Source organism: Heteronotia binoei, chromosome 5, assembly GCF_032191835.1.
Source record: "Heteronotia binoei isolate CCM8104 ecotype False Entrance Well chromosome 5, APGP_CSIRO_Hbin_v1, whole genome shotgun sequence".
NCBI classification, from domain to species: Eukaryota; Metazoa; Chordata; class Lepidosauria; order Squamata; family Gekkonidae; genus Heteronotia; species Heteronotia binoei.
This window is the reverse complement of record NC_083227.1, coordinates 40,795,410-40,813,956: the sequence shown is the minus strand read 5'-3', so window position 1 is coordinate 40,813,956 and position 18,547 is coordinate 40,795,410. Positions and strand designations below refer to the sequence as shown.

Sequence of the window (18,547 nt, the reverse complement as noted above, 5' to 3'; positions counted from 1 at the left end):
GTACAAAGCTTTGATGTCAAGCATTACTAATATGTCATTTTTATTCACCTTCATTCCTTCCACTTGCTTGATAAAAAAGTGGTATCCTTTATATAAGAAGACATAGTAGGTACCAAGGTTTGTAAAAAGAAATCTAAGTATTTGGCCAGGGGCTGTAGCACTGATCTTATGGCTGAAACTATGGGGTGCCCCGGAGATGGCATTCCTTTTAACAAGAAGATAGAATATACAGCATTTATCTAAATTTCATTGGCTACACCTGGTAAGCAGCAGCAATTATCCCTTTAAAACTGAAGTGGGGCAGGCTCCATAATGAAAGAGCCCAATGTGCACATTGAAATGAGAAGCTTAATGCTGTGATTAGAGAATGTAAAACGGGGATAAGCCTTTGCATATAATTATTGTTCTGATATGTTAAAGTGTAATTTATGTTTTTTTTGTTTAAGGCTTGGTTGGTAATTACTATTATCATTGTAGTTCCCAAATAATTGAGCCGTTAAACTGAAGAAAGAATTGAAACGTCATGAAAATCTAGAGAGCCGTCTTTTTAAGAAAGCGGCTGCGTTGAAGCTGCACTTCCCAGGAGCACCCACCTTGTTAATTTCAGTTGGACTAATTCTAAGTTTGGACTTATATCTATTCATTGGAGGACGGGTTTTTTTGGCCCCTTGGGGTTTCTGTTGCTTTAAAAGGCCCTAGCACCGCCAGTGTGTTACTTGGTGGCTTTGATCAGTCTACAAAAAAAGCCCTGACTTCAAGTATTCCCCCACTTTCAGCATGCCTTCCGTGCCCTGACATCATTCCAAGCTCCTCAGTAAACCAAGGGGCATTCTGGACTCCACAAGATGGAAATGTTGGCGTGAGAGACTCAACATGGCTGGAGGTGGGTGAGTGCTACATCACTCTACATGTGAATAGGTGTTATCTCCTTGAAGGGGATGGCTCTCTTTGTCTTAACCTGGGAGTTGATCCTTCCTCTCTTTCTCTCGCCCCCTCTGGCTGCCAAACTCCTAACAGGGGTTGGCAATCCCCTGATAAGGGGGGGCCCCAACCCACTGGCATGGAGTAGGCCACCAGGGGATCCACACACCCCAACAGCCCTGTTGCTGTGCAATGACGTCACCTGGAAGTGATGTCATTGTGCCACACAAAAGAGTCCCCTGCTGGAGCAGCAGAGGGACTTGGCAACCCTAATGGAGAGACATTTCTCTGCAAGTCTCTCTTGTAGAGACATTACCCTCATACTTTCACACACATGATGCTGGACAAGTTTGTGATGGGGAAATACTCTTTAGATTAGGCTTCTTTTTCTTCTTTTGGCTGCAACCTGTAAATTTACCTTTCAATTCTGACTCCTTGCGACCCCATGGACCAAGTCATGCCAGGCCCTCCTGTCTTCCACCATCCTCCAAAGTCTGCTAAAATTTGTGTTTATTACACCAGCCATCTCATCTTTTGCCGTCCCCTTCTTGCTTTCTGTCTTTCCCAGCATCAGGATCTTCTCCAGTGAGTGCTCCCTTCTCATTTAGTGGCCAAAGTATTTGAGCTTCAGCTTCAGCATCTGACCTTCCAAGGAACAGTCTGGGTTGATTTCCCTTAGGACTGACTGATTTGTTCTTCTTGCAGTCCAAGGGACTCTCAAGATTCTTCTCCAGCACCTCAACTCAAAAGCATCTATTCTTCTGCGCTTAGCCTTCCTTATGGTCCATCTCTCACAGCTATACATTACTACTGGGAATACCATCGCTTTGACTATATGGACTTTTTTTGGCAGGGTGATGTCTCTACTTTTTATTATACTACCTAGGTTCGCCATAGCTGTCCTCCCAAGGAGCAAACGTCTTTTAATTTCATGGCTAAGGTCACATCTGCAGTGATCTTGGATCCCAGAAATGTGAAGTCTGTCACTACCTTCCACATCTTCCCCTTCTATTTGTCAAGGAGTTATAGGGCCAGATGCCATGATCATAGTTTTTTTTTTATGTTGAATTTCAAGCCTACTTTTGCGCATTCCTCCTTCACCCTCAACAAGAGGTTCTTTAGGTCCTCTTCACTTTCTGCCATTAGAGTGGTGTCATCTGCATATCTGAGGTTGTTGATGTTTTTCCCGGCAATCTTAATTCCGGCTTCTGCTTCATCCAGGCTGGCATTCTGCATGATGTACTCTGCATGATCATGCTTCTATGACTGGGCAAATCTCTGCTATATTAACCAAATATCCTTATAGGAAGAAGGTGTTCAGAAGAAATTGTGTGCAAAGCCCAGGTCATCTCTGCATTTGACAGGTAGACAACAGCTATAACAGGAGCACCAGCATTCTACAATCAGTTATTTTATTAAACCAATTTAATTCTATTCCCTGAAGGACAAGAAACTTCTCGTTGGCTGATGCAAGCAGAGTTTGATATTTTTAAACTACCTTTAAACCCTGGGAGAACAAATTAAAGCATTTGATAAGCCTTACAAAATAATGCTGAACAGACAGATTGGAAAGCCAACACCCCCAAAGCTGGATACTAACTTGTGATGTTGGCTCTTTGCAGTCATTATACACTCAAGATCCATAATGATACAGGTACTTATTTGTTCTGGAAATTCTGCTGTAGAAACAGCCCCATTTGTGTCACATTTTCCTTCCTCTAGATTTTTATTTATTTACATTGTTTATAGTCTTCCTTTCTCACTTGGATGACATGAAATGAAATATAAAGATCTTCTATGTCTGTCTCAACATTTATTTGCCTTCCTTTAATCAAAATCAGATAAAACTGTTAGGATTTCTAGAAATATCCATGACAATGCATTATTTGATTCATTGACAAATCCTGGAACAACAGAATGTATTTCTGAATTCTCGTTACTTGAAGTAAATCATTCCAATGATGAAAGTAGATCGTTCCAATGACGTCAGATTATCTGACATGGTTGGAGGACCATTATGTGGCTAAAAGATGACAGTGTAGCTTTTATTTCTGTAAAATTCAAATCTGCTAGACAATTTAAAAAGTAATATCTGCTTCTTCCCTTTGCCCCATGTAGGATAATTAGCTATGTCATTTCCTAGACTGTTTACATATATTCTGAGTTTTTTTAAAAAAATAGTTAATATCTTTTTCATATTTCATGAGGAAGTTAATAGTCAGGAATTTGGTGGTGGGTGAGAACAATTAGATGTTTTTCATTCAAGAACACCATCTCTCAAGGTATCACTTCCTAATATCTACTTCATATCTTCACAGCCAAGATGGTTGCAGCCTACAAAGCTTAGGGAACCTTTTCAGACCAGAGTTTGTGGGTCACAGCTAAGAACGATTGGGGAGGGGGGGGGGCAGCCATGTTGGCCTGAAACAGCATAATAATGTATGTACCTTTAAGAACAGTGGCACCTTTAAGAACAATAAAATAAACCTGACAAAACAGCTCTTCCCATACTGACTACCTAAAGCATGGCATCCCCAGATTATTTTCAAGTATAAGGACAAAATGCTACCACTAATATCTAATCATTGCAGTACACTTTCTCAAAGTGATTTTGTGACAACTGCTGATAACGGGTGAATCAAGTGGTTTATGATATAATGGTGACTTTTTATCTCATGAAAGGTTCAGTTATTTTCAACAACCTGTTACCAAACCAGAAAGTGCAGAGATGCACATGGAGAGCTGTTCTCAAAGCAAAGAATACTGCCATTAATTTCAGGAAATTATTCTGCTGTTTTTTTTAAAAAAATCTCCTTAATTTGTCCCAAATTCTGATGTAGGTGGAATTTGGTGGCAATCTTAGATAAGATGTAGATGGCTGATCTTGATTGGAATTTGAGATAGCCCTAAAAAAATGAGGTTGATAGGAATATTAATTCAGCATCTAGAAACAAAAAACCAAAGGGCTAAGGTTTGGTAAGCACGGTTAAAGCTTTTGTAAAACATACACACACACATAACATTTGAATGATATTTTAAATACTATTGAAGCAAACAAATTAATAAAATAATAGAAGATCATTAAATGGGTATCTTATTAGATTCTCATGCAAACACTTGCTTCTCTCTAGTAATAGTGTAAAGATTTTAACAGCACTTTCTCCAAAAAGATACCTAGTCAAAATGGGATCATGATGTTTACATTAAATAAAGCATTTCCATTTTTGTCATTCTGTCATAAGATCCAAACAAACCAGCTGAAGTGGAATTAAAAAAGAACAATTCATCATCATGGACAGAATTTATTCTCTTGGGATTTTTGAGCCAGACAAAATATCCCACTGTTATTGTGACCCTGCTGGTCTTTGTCTTCCTAATGGTGCTCTCTGAAAACAGCCTTCTTCTTTATCTGATCCAAATGGACTCTGGCCTTCAATCTCCAATGTATTTTTTTCTTAGTCAGTTGTCTTTCATGGATATCTGCCAAACCCTCTCCATTGGTCCCAAAATGACTATAGATTTTTTAATGAAGAAGAGCGTTGTTTCTTTGAATGGATGTTCAGCCCAGATATTCTTCACGCTGGTGATGGGTGAGGCAGAATGCCTCCTCCTTGCTGCAATGTCGTATGATAGGTATGTGGCAATATGCAAGCCTTTGCAATACCCACTTCTCATGAGGAGGAATATTTGTATCATTCTGACTGTGGTTGTTTGGTTTGGTGCATTTCTGCATGCTTTAGTCCCCAGCGTTTATGTGCTGCCATTATACTACTGTAAGTCAAATGTGATTCACCATATCTACTGTGACCTCCCTTCAATGCTGAAGCTGTCTTGTTCTGATACGTCTCACTTTGAAAGGACTCTGATCTTTAGTGGCATTACCTTGCTTATCATCCCTTCCTCTTTCATCTTGTTCTCCTACATGTGCATTCTTGCAACAGTCCTGAGGGTACGTTCAGCGGAAAGGACTCACAAAGCACTTGGCACTTGCCTGTCTCACTTGAGTGTGGTGGGACTCTTCTATGGGGCAGCCATGTTCAAGTATTTGAGGCCCAGATCCTACCAAACTCCATACCAAGATGATATGGTTTCAGTGTTTTGTGCTATTATTACTCCCACACTGAACCCCCTTCTCTATAGTTTGAGGAATCGGGATGTGTTAACAGCACTGAATAAACTATTCAGAAAAAACACCTCATAAATAATATCTCAGAAAAACTAACTAATTCTAGTGTGAAAGTTTTCAGGCAAATATTTGTCAAGGGATGTATGAATATGTCTGTTTTTATGTGTCTTTTGGTTTTATATGGTTTTTTTCTGAGGGTTTTTTTTAAAAAAAAAAATCACTTTCCATTTCACTGCCCATTCTGTTGTTTATTTGATGGAAATTTTGTAGAATCTTTTTTTCCATGCACCATATTAATTACTCTTAAATTTGAATTTTAGGAAAACTTTTGTTATACTTACTTATTTGTTTACTTTGTTTATACCTTCCCTTTCTCCGCAAGGGAACCAAAACAGCTAATAGCATCACTCTCTTCTCTTCCATTTAAACCTTATAACAATTCAGTGAGGTAAGTTCAGCTGAGAGTGAGTAAATAGCCCATGATTACCCATTAATCTTCCTTACCAAAATGGGTATTCAACCCCAGGTTCCTCCTGTATCCTGACACTCATTGCCCCACACTGGCAGTCAGGGCTTTTTTTGTAGCAGGAACTCCTTTGTATATTAGGCCACATCCCCTGATGTAGCCAATCCTCCAAGGGCTTACAGTAGGCCCTGTAAGAAGAACCCTGTAAGCTCCTGCAGGATTGCCTACATCAGGGGTGTGTGGTTTAATATGCAAAAAGAGTTCCTGCTACAAAACAAGTGCTGCTGGCAATATACGAAATGTTATGTCATTGTAATGCAATTTATATGCAAAAGCAAATGTCAGTTTTAATGTCAAATTTACTATTGAGTTCCATTATTTTGATCAGAGAAAATATTATTACAGTTTTGTCTTGAGTGCTGAGAAACCATAAAAAAAACCTAGGGGTATAATAGTTCAGTGTTAGCTTTTAACTTCCTAGATAACTGATGGTTGTTAGTGTTGTCAATGTTTTATAATCACATACTTAAACTGGAATGTATAAATGATTTTAATTTTATGTATTTATTTAATCAGATTTGCATCCCACCCTCCCCTTACGGGCTCACAGTGGCTAACAACATTTTAAAACAACAATTCAGCTTAAAAACAAGACAATATAATAAAACAACAATATAACAATTTACAAATGGGATATAGAATTTTGTTAGTTCTTATATCTATAATTTATTTGAAATGACTAAGTGAATATTTCAAATTTATACAAAGCACTGAGAGAACTGTTTATATATCCTTCTTTATAACTCCCTTTTCTAGGAGAATAGTGTTATTGGTAATGTTATAATAGTATAATGATTTACTTAGATTTAATAATCCATTTTTATTGCCTTTAATATTTGTAAAAGTGCCTTATCTTTATTCTTTCTCTCCCTTATACCTTAGAAATGCTGCAGATAAAACTTTGTTAGGACTGTGGAAACAAAAATGCAATATTGAATTATGGAGCAAATTAAAACTTTACAATATGACAATGTCAGATTCTCTTGGAAAATCATAAAACACCTTGTGCAAGTTTTTAAAGAGAGAAATATCCTTGAATATTGCAATATCTATTGTCTGCCTTTATAGATGAAAAATGTATTTTATTAATATAGATAACTTGCTTTGTAAAGTTTTTCATGAAGTTCATCTTCTCTAATCCCTCTTTCCTTCTAGTTCCTATTTTTCTAAACAAACTACTAAAGATTTTATTTTGTCAGCCTTAAACTGTGACAATCTGAAGCATCCTAAATGTTTTGCCACTTAGTATATATTTATCAATACAATCTCAATTATTATAAATGTAAATGAAATGGCTGATAGAATAACTTTTTTAACAAACTTTATTAAGTTCATGTATCCTATTTTTAAAAATAATATATGTATACAGAAAATTTATATTGATTTTGGACCTGGCTTTCAGGTATGGCACTATTTTGGTTATCCCATTTTCCCTCAGAGTGTTATTACTGATTTGGGATACCCACCCACCCCACCCCATAATTGGGGGGAGGTCCCCAAAAATTCAGAACCATTATTTTTATTATCTTCTTATTTCCCTCCCCTAGAGACAACAGGGAGAGAAATTTCAAATTTCATTTCGCAAGGCTAGAGCAGAAAGGCAAAATACCAAAATCCACATATGGAAATATCTGCTTTCTCAAGCATTTCCTAGGAAGCAAATAATTATCATTTCTTGTTAATCTTTCCTTGACCAGATGGTTTAATATGTTCTTCATATATTAATACTAAATTTTCCATAGAATCAAAGTATCAGCTGCAAGTATTAAAGACATTTTGAGTGGCCTAATATGTTGTGATGTATGGTGTAATTTTAATCAGATAATATACAATATTTTAATTATATTGTTTATTATATTATACTGTTCTCTAAGCTTCTGTCTACAATGAACTCCATGGGCCTCCCACAGGCATCAGAATGCCTTTCTGGCAGTATAAACTCTGATAGGCCCCTGACTGATGGGTGACCCAGTCAGTGCTAAGACTGACACCTGTCTTACTCTGGGGTAGGATCAGGGCTTTTTTGGTAGAAAAAATCCAACAGGAACTCATTTGCCTATTAGGCCACACCCCCTGATGTCACCATTGTTTTCCACAGGGCTTTTAATAGAGAAAGCCCAGCATGAACTCATTTGCATATTAGGCCACACCCCTGACATCAAGCCAGCCAGAACTGCGTTCCTGCTCCAAAAAAGCCCTAGGTTGGATTATGATTCCCAACTTCCCATGGGGGCGGGGTTCCCCTACTTTTGGGGCTGCCAACCTGCTGGCACAGTGCTGGCTGCCAGGGGGATCCAGGTCCCTAAAGAGCTGCTTTGTCACCCAATATGCCTGGTGCAATGATGTCACTGGAAGTGACATCATTGAACCAGGCATGTCACATGGAGAATGCTCTAGCATTTGGGTAAAAACTTTGTGGCACTTAGGGTTGCCAATCCCCAGGTGGGGGCAGGGGATCCCCCGGTTTGGAGGCCCTCCCCCCCGTTTCAGGGTCATCAGAAAGCGGGGGGGGGGAGGGAAATGTCTGCTGGGAACTCTGTTATTCCCTATGGAGATTTATTCCCATAGAAAATCATGAAAAATTGATTCGCAGGTATCTGGGGCTCTGGGGGGCTGTTTTTTGGGGGTAGAGGCACCAAATTTTCAGTATAGCGTCTAGTGCCTCTCCCCAAAATACCCACCAAGTTTCAAAAAGATTGAACCAGGGGGTCCAATTCTATGAGCTCCAAAAGAAGGTACCCCTATCCTTCATTATTTCCTATGGAAGGAAGGAATGGAAAAGGTGTGCCGTCCCTTTAAATGTGATGGCCAGAACTCCCTTTGGAGTTCAATTATGCTTGTCACAGCCTTGATCTTGGCTCCACCCCTAATGTCTCCTGGCTCCACCCCCAAAGTCCCCAGATATTTCTTGAATTGGACTTGGCAACCCTAGTGGCACCATATAGGGTTTTTCTTTACCCAAATGCTAGAGCATCCCCCCACAACAATGCCACTTCCAGGTGACATCATTGCACCATGTGCACTTTGCACTCACAAGAAGCCTCCCCTGCCAACAGCCATGTAAGACCTGGAGACCCTAGGAAGTATGGGATTCGGCCTCCATCTTGGAAGCTGAATGCAATAGTTGCGCACCCATTTGACAACTGGATGGCATGACACATGGCACTCATGGGGGATGATTCAGTCAGCCCACTCAGACTGTGATTGGCTGTTGGCACCTCACCAGCCTACTCTGGAATATCCCTAGACAACAGCTTGCTCCCTGATAGGGGACAACACTATGCTGAGTATAGTGGGACTTTTCACAAGACAGCACCCCACAGGAGAAGGCCAGGTGCTTCTGGGCTTTTGACATGCTTTGATTGCCGACAGTTGGCCTTCACAAGCAGGTTGTTCTATTCAGGACTTGTTTTGTAGCAGGAACTGCTTTGCATATTAGGCCACACACCTCTGATGTAGCCAATCTTTCTGGAGCTTACAGGGCTCTTAGTACAAGGCCTACTGTAAGCCTCAGGAGGACTGGCTACATCAAGGGGGTGTGGCCTAATCTGCAAGGAAGTTCTTGCTACAAAAAAAGCCCTGGTTCTATTCAGCCAAAATAGACTGTCTTGGGCCCAGGAGGGACCCCTCTCACTGTGTCTATTGGGAATGTAATCAGGTCAGAGGCTAGAGGGTCAGGTACAAATTTGAACATAATTGTGGTCAATGTTTGGCTCTCATGCTCAGCCTTGCTGCCATGAGGCACTGGCAGCCGGCAGCCCTTTTGGAGCCAGCAATTCCCATCACCACCTTTACCTAAAAGGGGAAGGGTTCAGTGGTGTCTCTGCTGCTGGGAACTGACTGCCCCAATCCAGGATGAAATCTTACCTAGTTCCTGGTCTGGCCAGTGACCCTCCTCCCCTCTTTGTTTGTTACCTTCCTTGAGCAGGCCATGAAATACATTCTGGCAAGTTTCACACAAAGATTCCTTATGCCTTTTGCTTGGCCCCCCACCTTCTCAGGGACATTAGCAATCTCTAATCAGAAGACAGGATTGGGAGCCCCCATACAACTCATCACCTGACTATTTCCACTTTGTCATCCCAGCGGAGACCAATGTTTGGGCAAGGCACCAGGCAGTCTTCCAGTCTCTTGTGGCCAAGCTGTAAGTTCCCCTGGCCATTGAGAAAACCGAAGACCCTGCCTCTAATCAGGCTTTCCTGGAGATTCAGTTGAACTTTGCAACTGGTACCTCTCTCTCCCCCCAACTTTAGCCCCTTAAGGGCCAAATCATGATACACACAAAATGCATCTTGAAGGAGCCCCAGCCCATCATCGGATCTGTTTTGCTTTTTCTGGTGGGGTTCGTTCCTCTGGCAGACTTTCTGAGCATGTCTGGCTTGATCCACTGTGGGGGCCACTTCCTCGCCACTACTGCATCTAGGCTATTAGGCTTAGTGAGAGGACCCGGGGTCTCATCTTTCCTTTCCAGGGAAATTTAGCAATGTTACTTGGTGGCTAGAATTCTTAGCTTCAGATGCTGCTCTCCAGGTTCATCAAGCTGCAGGCTGCTTGAGCTTCAGGGTTTATTTCAACAGTCCCTGGTGTTCCCGGCTTTGACTTTCACATGGGGTGTGGTCCGATACTCCACACGATATCACCTTCCTGGAAATGTTCCCTATCTTGTGGCAGTCTTCTGAGATGGGGAACACTTCTGGGACAGGCAGGTACAGAATCTATCCATTAGCCAGGTTTGGGTCATCAACAGTCATCATGTTCATTATGGGTAATGTGCCAGGTGTGCAGATCCACTCTGGCATGTTTGTTGGCTAACATTGCATTCTCAGCCCAGCAGGTTCTAAGAATGGATAGCAGCATCATGGACACCATCTCACCTCCAGGAGAAATGATTTTGCAGCCTGGCATCCAAGTCAGATAATTACCTGGATTTGTTCCCTAAGGATCTCTGGAGCCTGGATGCACTCCATAATGCAGGGAATATTCAGCTCAGTTGTTACATCCATACTGGTGCCTATTGCAAAGCCAGAAAATCTTTCTTTGACTTCTCCGTGGACTGTTGGGGATGTTTTCTGAAAATGCATTTGCGCATTACCTGGCTTCCAAGGAGGACCAGGGTTTTACCCCCAGGGCTCTGGCAGCCATTTCTTTTTTGGCTGGTACACCAAGGCTTATAAGCACCAGGGCCATTGCACCTCTTTTGCACCCAGTGGGCCATCAAAGGTTGGCAAAGGCTCTACCCCAGAGCACCGGATGCCCACAAACCCACTATCATTACCACTTCCTCGCCACTACTGCATCTAGGCTATTAGGCTTAGTGAGAGGACCCGGGGTCTCATCTAATTCTGCCTAATTCTATACCCCCACAAGCCGTCTCAGTCAGCCTTTGAGGTGAATTGTTCAGGGCTGCCTTCAACCTTCCCTTCTTTTGGGGCTTTCTGGATCGGGGAACTGATGCCCCTCCTCATCTCCTTGTTGGGATTCTTGGTGTGTTAGCAGAGTGCTCATAAGAGCTTAAACTGCAGCAAAACTAAATTGGAGACTTCTTTTTCAAACTAATACAGGAGTTTATTAGTAGAACTCCATTTCTGGATAGGAAAGGGTAGAGACAGTATTTTTAATCTGTCCTAACTAGCTGAACGGCTAGAGAAGCCAGATGTGTACGCTGCTCTCAATGTTGCCAAGATGGAAGAGGCAATGTGATGAGAGAAAGAAGGCTGTAAAACAAGGCAGAAGAAAGGAAGGTTCCTAAAACTGATTCCACACTGCTGGTTCAGGGCGGCAGCATGCTGACCTGGAAGTGGAAACTGGAGTACTCCAGAGCAGACAGCCTGCAAAACAGGGACGAGCGGCGGGCGCCCCAGGGGAACATCCAGAGCACTCATGCCCAGATCCTTGTCAATTGAATATTATGTGCAGCTGCATAACAATCCTTGGATGAGCTCCACCACCTATTTTTCTACAAAATGACCCCTGCTTCCATGCCAGCAAAAATCCACTGTCACCTTCCACCCAGTAAGCCTCTGTTAACAGGACTGGGCATTCCCCCTCCCTCCCCGCCCCAAAGACTGTGGGCAACGCTGAGAGTGTCTTGGTTCGCATCATGATTACTTGGGAGTACACCAAATAATAATTTCTTTTAAAACGCTTCCACGTGATTCAAAGAATGCGAGGAATAAATAAATAAAGATGCTGCTTCCGCCTACTAGGTCTTTTCCCCACCAGCTCTTTCTGTTTAATCATTAGAAACGTACAGCTCCATACGGTGCTAGGTCAGTGCTTCAGAATAATGTCCGAATTCTACAGTTCATTGTATTTTTTTTATTAACTAAAATACACCCTCGCAGCATTCTGCATTGCTTTTTCATTAAACTGCCTATTCTTGGCTTTTTCTCTCCTGTAAGAAAAGGCATTCCTGCGTGAGCTTCACAACACTACCGTTAATACCTCTGCAGTATAACTTTTTGTTGTTGTTCTACGGCGGAGAATATGGAAAGCTACAGCAGACTATGATGTTTATATGGTAGCGTGGCCGAGCGGTCTAAGGCGCTGGATTAAGGCTCCAGTCTCTTCGGGGGCGTGGGTTCGAATCCCACCGCTGCCATAACAATTCATTTTGTACTTGGGACTGTTTATGTTTTGTCCGTTATGCTTTTGCTTTTTAAACTGTTTATTTGAAAGTTCCCGTTACGTTGCAACTCTTAAATTAATTATATGCGTGTCTTTTTCACAGTAATACCAACATTCAGAATAACCTCCAGAATTTTGAAAAAGTAAAAATAATTTGCATGCACTTCGATGTTTTTATTCCGGAAGACAAAATGCTACTTTATGCTCGTCTCCAAATGAATGAACATTATAATCTGGTCAGGAGTGAGAGTCTTTACTTTATAGTAGACGCAGTGGTAGCTTTTTGCTCTGCTCTTCCCCAGTCAATGGTAAAATCACCGATAATGTGTTTTTTATTAAAAAACAAAACAGAAAAGAAGATAAACGACAGTTGTTTCTGCCGGGTTCCAAACCGAGGACCTTTTCGCGTGTTAGGCAAACGTGATAACCACTGCACTACGGAAACCCCCATGGCTGGTTTTTCTTCAGTTCATCTTAGTTCCAAACATATTATTTTAGTTCAATAAATGAAAATGAATAATTTTGTAATAAAGGCTGTGATAACGATACGTAGTCGTTTACCATTCGCTTTTGTTCTTAAAATAGGTTCGTGGGTACAAAATGACATTATTTGAGGATGCGGGAATCCGTGCCCCCGGAGAACGGGTGAAGCGTTTTAATAACACTTGACGATTGATTCAGATGAGTGGCCGTGTTGGTCCGAAGCAGCAGAACAAAGCATGAGTCCAGTGGCACTTGAATAAAACTTTGCTGGTTTGGACTTAAAGGTGCCACTGGACGCAAACTTTGTTCAGAATATTTGGGAAAAAATTGTTTAGAAAGCAGAGGCTGAGCCAGACTACGAGGTCTACTTCCTGCCTCCAGAACGATGTTAGAGAAATCGGGATATCTATCAATGTGTTCAGGTATGCATCCCTAAAAACCCACACGTTTAGGCCACTTTTTTTGTCTTCATCTTCCTCTATTAGTTCAGGCCTTCAAATCTTTTCTCTAAGTGGAGGAAGTCGCTGTTTCCAGGTGACATTTGGTCCCAGCCAACAATTTCCCTTTATGCAGAAAAGAATGTCGTGCAACCTGCCCCACTTAGCAATATTTCAGCACAGATTCTCTGGGTACAGTGAAGAAGCGGTGAAGTGGTGGTGGGCTTCTGTTCGCTTCTTTGCGTGTCGTTTTAAAAAGCATTGCAGTCGGAGGCCACAAAGGAAAATGCGATCCACTTTTGAAAATACGAAAGAAAAGAAAAAGGGCTCGTCCGGGATTTGAACCCGGGACCTCTCGCACCCAAAGCGAGAATCATACCCCTAGACCAACGAGCCGGATATAAAAATATTTTCAGTACTTGAACTTTTAAAGCTGCAGTATTACTTGTATTCTCAGATCTTTTTTCTTTTGTATCTCTTCTTTTGAAAATAAACTGCATTTTATTTCGTGCGCCGTTTCTTGCACGATGCTATAGACTTGTATCCCCCACCCCACCCCCCTTCAGTTAATAAATAAAGAAACGACAATTTGGGAAAAGATAAGAGGAGACGAAGAGGGGGGCTCAACTCGCCTAAGTATTTAAAGTTGTGGAGTTGCGGGGTCCTCCTTCCCCGCGCAATACTATCACTCGTCAGCGTCCATCTTAGCTTTCTTGGTCTGGCGGAAGACGATCAGAGCTGGAGTACATTTAGACATAGCTATCTACCATGAGCTAAATGTTATTAAATGAGTACAGAATGCATTGGGTCACCCGTGTATGCATTTTGCCCTTCTTGGCTCAGTGAGCTGCCCATCTCTGATGAAGCTAAAGGAATAATGGGCTTCAAAAACAATCCCTAAAGCTAGAATTCCCCCCTTCCCCCAAGACACTGTCAGTTTAGAAAAAATAAATACATCGAGGCACAGGATTGTTAACAAAGACTTCTACGGAAACATCAGAACTCTTGATGAAGTGTATACGTAGAGAGGGGAAAATAAAGATAAGGCCCCAGCGAGATTTGAACTCGCGACCCCTGGTTTACAAGACCAGTGCTCTAACCCCTGAGCTATGGAGCCTACATGCTAAACAAACTGCTGTTTTCTCTAGACAAGATGCCTTCTGTTTGCGTTCCTTCTAATTTTTAATGCTACTTTAGTCATTTATCGGGGATTTCTACAGTGAAATTGGTCTTAAAATCCTGCGTTGTGTTCCACCCTATTTTTTCCCCCCAAAGCTGGCGTTTCAAGACTATATAAGAGGAAAACGTCTCATCCTCCGGCCTTTACCTACAGAAAAGCCAGCGTTATAGGAACGGCGCCACCTGCTGATTAAAATCGCACAGTGCAAGAAGATAGCCCTCAAATTTAGGAGAGCGAAAACCGCACTGGAGCGGGCCGCTGTATTACTAAGCAGGAGTCTTGTGATTACCTTAAAGACTAACAAATCATGTTACTGGAATAAAAAACGTGTTCGTCTTTAAGTTGCTACGAAACTCATTAAAGCCAAACCGCACAAACTTTTTTTCTGTATTTCCAAGGGAGAATAATAATACTTGCACTAATGCAAAACAATTACTTTAAGATAGATCCAGGCAGGTAGAATAAAACTTGGTTGGTCTTAAAGGTGCCACTGGCGTTTTATTTTACTGGATGAACACATCTTGGAAATGCTGGCACCCGTCTCTGCACTACAGTCCCTTTCTGGCCAAAACGGCTCAGGAAATGTTAACCATGTGTCACGGCCTTCATTTTTCCTTTCTTGATTTCTCTAAACCAGGACTGTTGAACTCATTTGTTTTGAGGGCCAGATCTGACATAAATGAGATCTTGTCTGACAGGGCCATGTGTATCATAAAATGTAACACCAGGCAGCAGAGATATAAGCTTTAGAAAGGACACACACAAACACAAAGATTTTTTTTAAAAAAAAAAACCCTTAAAATAAAATATGCTTAAAAGATTAGCACTCTTGCAATATTTTGTTTATTTGACAGTTTCTGATAACTGACACCTCTTGCTCTGAATTCTTGCATCAAACTTTATTGACAATGTCTGTGCCACAGCAGTCTTGAGGATACTGTTCAGGTTTGTGTCTGTAAATTGCAAACCTATTTTGGATTTATTGACATTCATTGCAGAAATCTCATGGTCAATGCTTTGAGCGTAAGACCCAGGGGGAAACATGAAATGGCTGGGCATTGAGGGCTTTTGTACATAAGCTACTTTATCTGCTGGTCAGCTAATGGAGAAAACAGAAGCTGTGCTCTGTAGACCCTGTGCAATTGAGCAAGCCTAGCAAAACAATCTGCGATGCAGAAGGAAGCAAGAGAGAGAAGGAAGCAAATGAAAGTGAGTTGCACGGGGGCCTGATAGGAGCCCTCACTCTGGGGCCCCGATCTGGCCCTCAGGCAGCATGTTTGACACCCCTGCTCTAAATGAGAGACAATGCTTCTGGCACAGCTGCCAGCCACCATAGATACCGGCTCTCTCAGTGTGACCTTTGGTTCTGCAGCCTCGACCCAGCAACAATTGTTTTGCGTTCTGAATGGAAAGGCCATTTTGCAAATCTGAATTATGCTCCAGAATATACAAATGTGTTGCATCACCAACTGCCACACTTTCTTCACAGAGTTCCACACAGCCCTGTCCAGTATAGGTGTATGATACACAGACTTGGGGTCAGTGGCCTTTATGTTCATGTCTCGCATTGTTAGTGCCAGGGTAAGGTCTGGGAGACCCAGCTTCAAATCCCCACTCTGTCATGGAAGCTTGCTGGGTGACCTTGGGCCAATCACACAGTCTATCTCTCCCCCACACCCCAAGCCTTCACCATAGGGTTGTTCTTGGGCAGGCAAAATGGAGGACACCAGGAGAGGAACTTGGTATGGCACTTGGGGTCCCCACTGGGTAATAAAATGGGATATATCTAAACAAATAAAAATGTGTGCCTTCAACAATATCATGTGTGAAAGCAACATCGAGGCCCACAGAAGCTGTTTTCCCACAGCTGGAGCTCTGCTCTCAAGAGGCCTGCTGGAGGCTGCAATGTTTTTGGCCCCACCCACTGTCACTCAGCAGCATGGGACATTTGGGAAACTTTACATATAAATAAATCTGCTGCAAAATGGAACCATTGCCAGTCAGTGTGATTTGAAGGAGGGCTGAGAAGAAGAAGAAGAAGATATTGGATTTATATCCCGCCCTCTACTCCGAAGAGTCTCAGAGCGGCTCACAATCTCCTTTACCTTCCTCCCCCACAACAGTCACCCTGTGAGGTGGGTGGGGCTGGAGAGGGCTCTCACAGCAGCTGCCCTTTCAAGGACAACCTCTGCCAGAGCTATGGCTGACCCAAGGCCATGCTGGCAGGTGCAAGTGGAGGAGTGGGGAAACAAACCCGGTTCTCCCAGATAAGAGTCCTCACACTTAACCACTACACCAAACCGGCTCTCCTTTCTGAGGCCTTTCTGAGACTGCACAAAGCTATATATACTGTAGGTTAGTGTAGAAAAGAGTAAGAGTCCAGTAGCAGCTTTAAAACTTACAAAATTTGTGGCAGGGCAGGAGCTTTTGTGAGTCATTACTCACTTCTTGAGCTGTGACCCATGAAAGCTTGTACTGCACCACAAATATTGTGAGTCTTTAAGGTGGATTTTTTTTCTGCTGCTACAGGCAGACTAGCACAGCTAATCATCTTGATCTATCATGGTGTCATACGTTTACTTTGCTGTTTTGTCAAAGTGCCACAAGACCCCTACTTATTTTTTCTCTATCATATGCAGGATCGGTTATTAAATGAATGCTTATGTCCCACCAACCTGACCCTGAATAGGCCAGGCTAGCTGGAACTTGTCAAGTCTCATAACCAAAGCAGGGTTGTGGCCCTGGTTAATATTTGGATGGGAGACTGCCAAGGGAAGTCCCGGGTTCCTACCCAGAGGCAGCGAATGGAAAACATCCTCTGAACATCCCTTGACAGCACTTTCCACCCCCTCACCTCCCCATGTCTGTTCCTTCTCTTAAAATGAAAAGCTCCAGACCATCCTTTAAATGGTCCTTTTTTTCCTTTGGAGGAGAGAAAGCACAGAAGTCTTACAGTGTGTCTGTAATAATCAGTTTATTTACAAATGTACAGTCTGCGCAAGAATTATAGGGATATAGATGCAAGCACACGGGAAGGAAGTTCTCGATTCACCAATGCCCTCCAAAATCCACACTCTCTCACTCAGCCTCTTAGCTGTTACGCTCAGACTAAGCAAAAGATGAGTTTTGGGTCAAGAACAATCTGATTGCACCAAAGTTAGAGAAAATGCTTGCATGCATGCACGCACACACACAAGATCAGGTAAAGTCTTTGGTTTTGTCTGACAAGGCTTTTCAGCAATCACCAAGACTCAAAAGGCCATAATGCAATCAATTTTGTACTGCAAAGCTTCAGAAAAGGAATAGCAAATACTGACAGGTGTATGAAATGTACAAACCATGCTAGTATCAACAGCCCAAAAGCAGGGGCTTGGATCCTGTTGTTCCATTCAGAGTCAGACTCCAACACTGCACTGGTAAAATTGCTCGAACGAGTAGTATTCCTTGCACAAGCAGAATTCCTTGTGCAAGTGCAAATAGTTCAACCCAATTAACAGCTGGTTCCTAAGTGGAGATTCCACTGGCACTATCAGTTACACAAATGCAATTTTGTTCAGGATACAAGTTCTCAAGTGATTATCTGTGCTATTTAAAAAAAATTTACTTGGGGAGAATGACACCATAGGATCGAAGACATCAATGATTTGACAAGAAACTCTTCTTTAGACAAGCAAAGCAATGATAAGCACACTAGATAGTGATATCTGCTTTAACTGTTTGCCATTGCCTCCAGCCCCACTAAAAAGGCTTTGGAATTTGAGTTTGATGAGAATGGTAAGAATCCCTGGGAGGAGGTCTATAAATCACTTCACAAGCCTACATATTCTAGGGAAAAGGAAATGCCTTAAACCCATCTGAAACTGCAGTGGAGATACCCTAAAGATTCAGAGAACATAAACTACTGGAAGTTAAACCAATGGAGAAGAAAATTTGCATTCAAACCTGACAAATTTCACCTAATGGTAAGGAGGCAAGCAAGCATTTGGTAAGCAAAAGGTCCCAGGTTCAATCCCTGGCATCTCCAACTAAAAGGGTCCAGGCAAATGAGTGTGAAAAACCTCAGCTTGAGACCCCAGAGAGCCACTGCCAGTCTGAGTAGACAATACTGACTTTGATGGATCCAGAGTCTGATTCAGTATAAGGCAGCTTCATATGTTCATCTGTTCTTGAAGTTACCAACAAGTGTTCATTTTGAATCCATTAATAAAAGGTTGCTTTTGTAACAACGGCCTTTGCAAGAACATCTC

The 18,547-nt window shown here is 42.1% G+C and overlaps 1 protein-coding gene and 3 non-coding genes across 4 annotated transcripts; 2 read left to right on the top strand and 2 right to left on the bottom strand.

Moving 5' to 3' along the window:
- Positions 1–873: 873 nt before the first annotated feature.
- Positions 874–5,122, top strand: LOC132571982 (olfactory receptor 2Z1-like). Its single transcript, XM_060238775.1, has 2 exons — positions 874–883; positions 4,164–5,122. The coding sequence occupies exons 1-2, from the start codon at positions 874–876 to the stop codon at positions 5,120–5,122; spliced, it is 969 nt and encodes a 322-aa protein (XP_060094758.1).
- A 6,970-nt stretch (positions 5,123–12,092) lies between these two features.
- Positions 12,093–12,174, top strand: TRNAL-AAG (transfer RNA leucine (anticodon AAG)). Its single transcript has one exon. It is a non-coding gene; the product is annotated as a tRNA-Leu (tRNA).
- A 1,270-nt stretch (positions 12,175–13,444) lies between these two features.
- TRNAP-UGG (transfer RNA proline (anticodon UGG)) lies at positions 13,445–13,516 on the bottom strand. Its single transcript has one exon. It is a non-coding gene; the product is annotated as a tRNA-Pro (tRNA).
- A 648-nt stretch (positions 13,517–14,164) lies between these two features.
- Positions 14,165–14,237, bottom strand: TRNAT-UGU (transfer RNA threonine (anticodon UGU)). Its single transcript has one exon. It is a non-coding gene; the product is annotated as a tRNA-Thr (tRNA).
- Between the last annotated feature and the right edge of the window lie 4,310 nt (positions 14,238–18,547).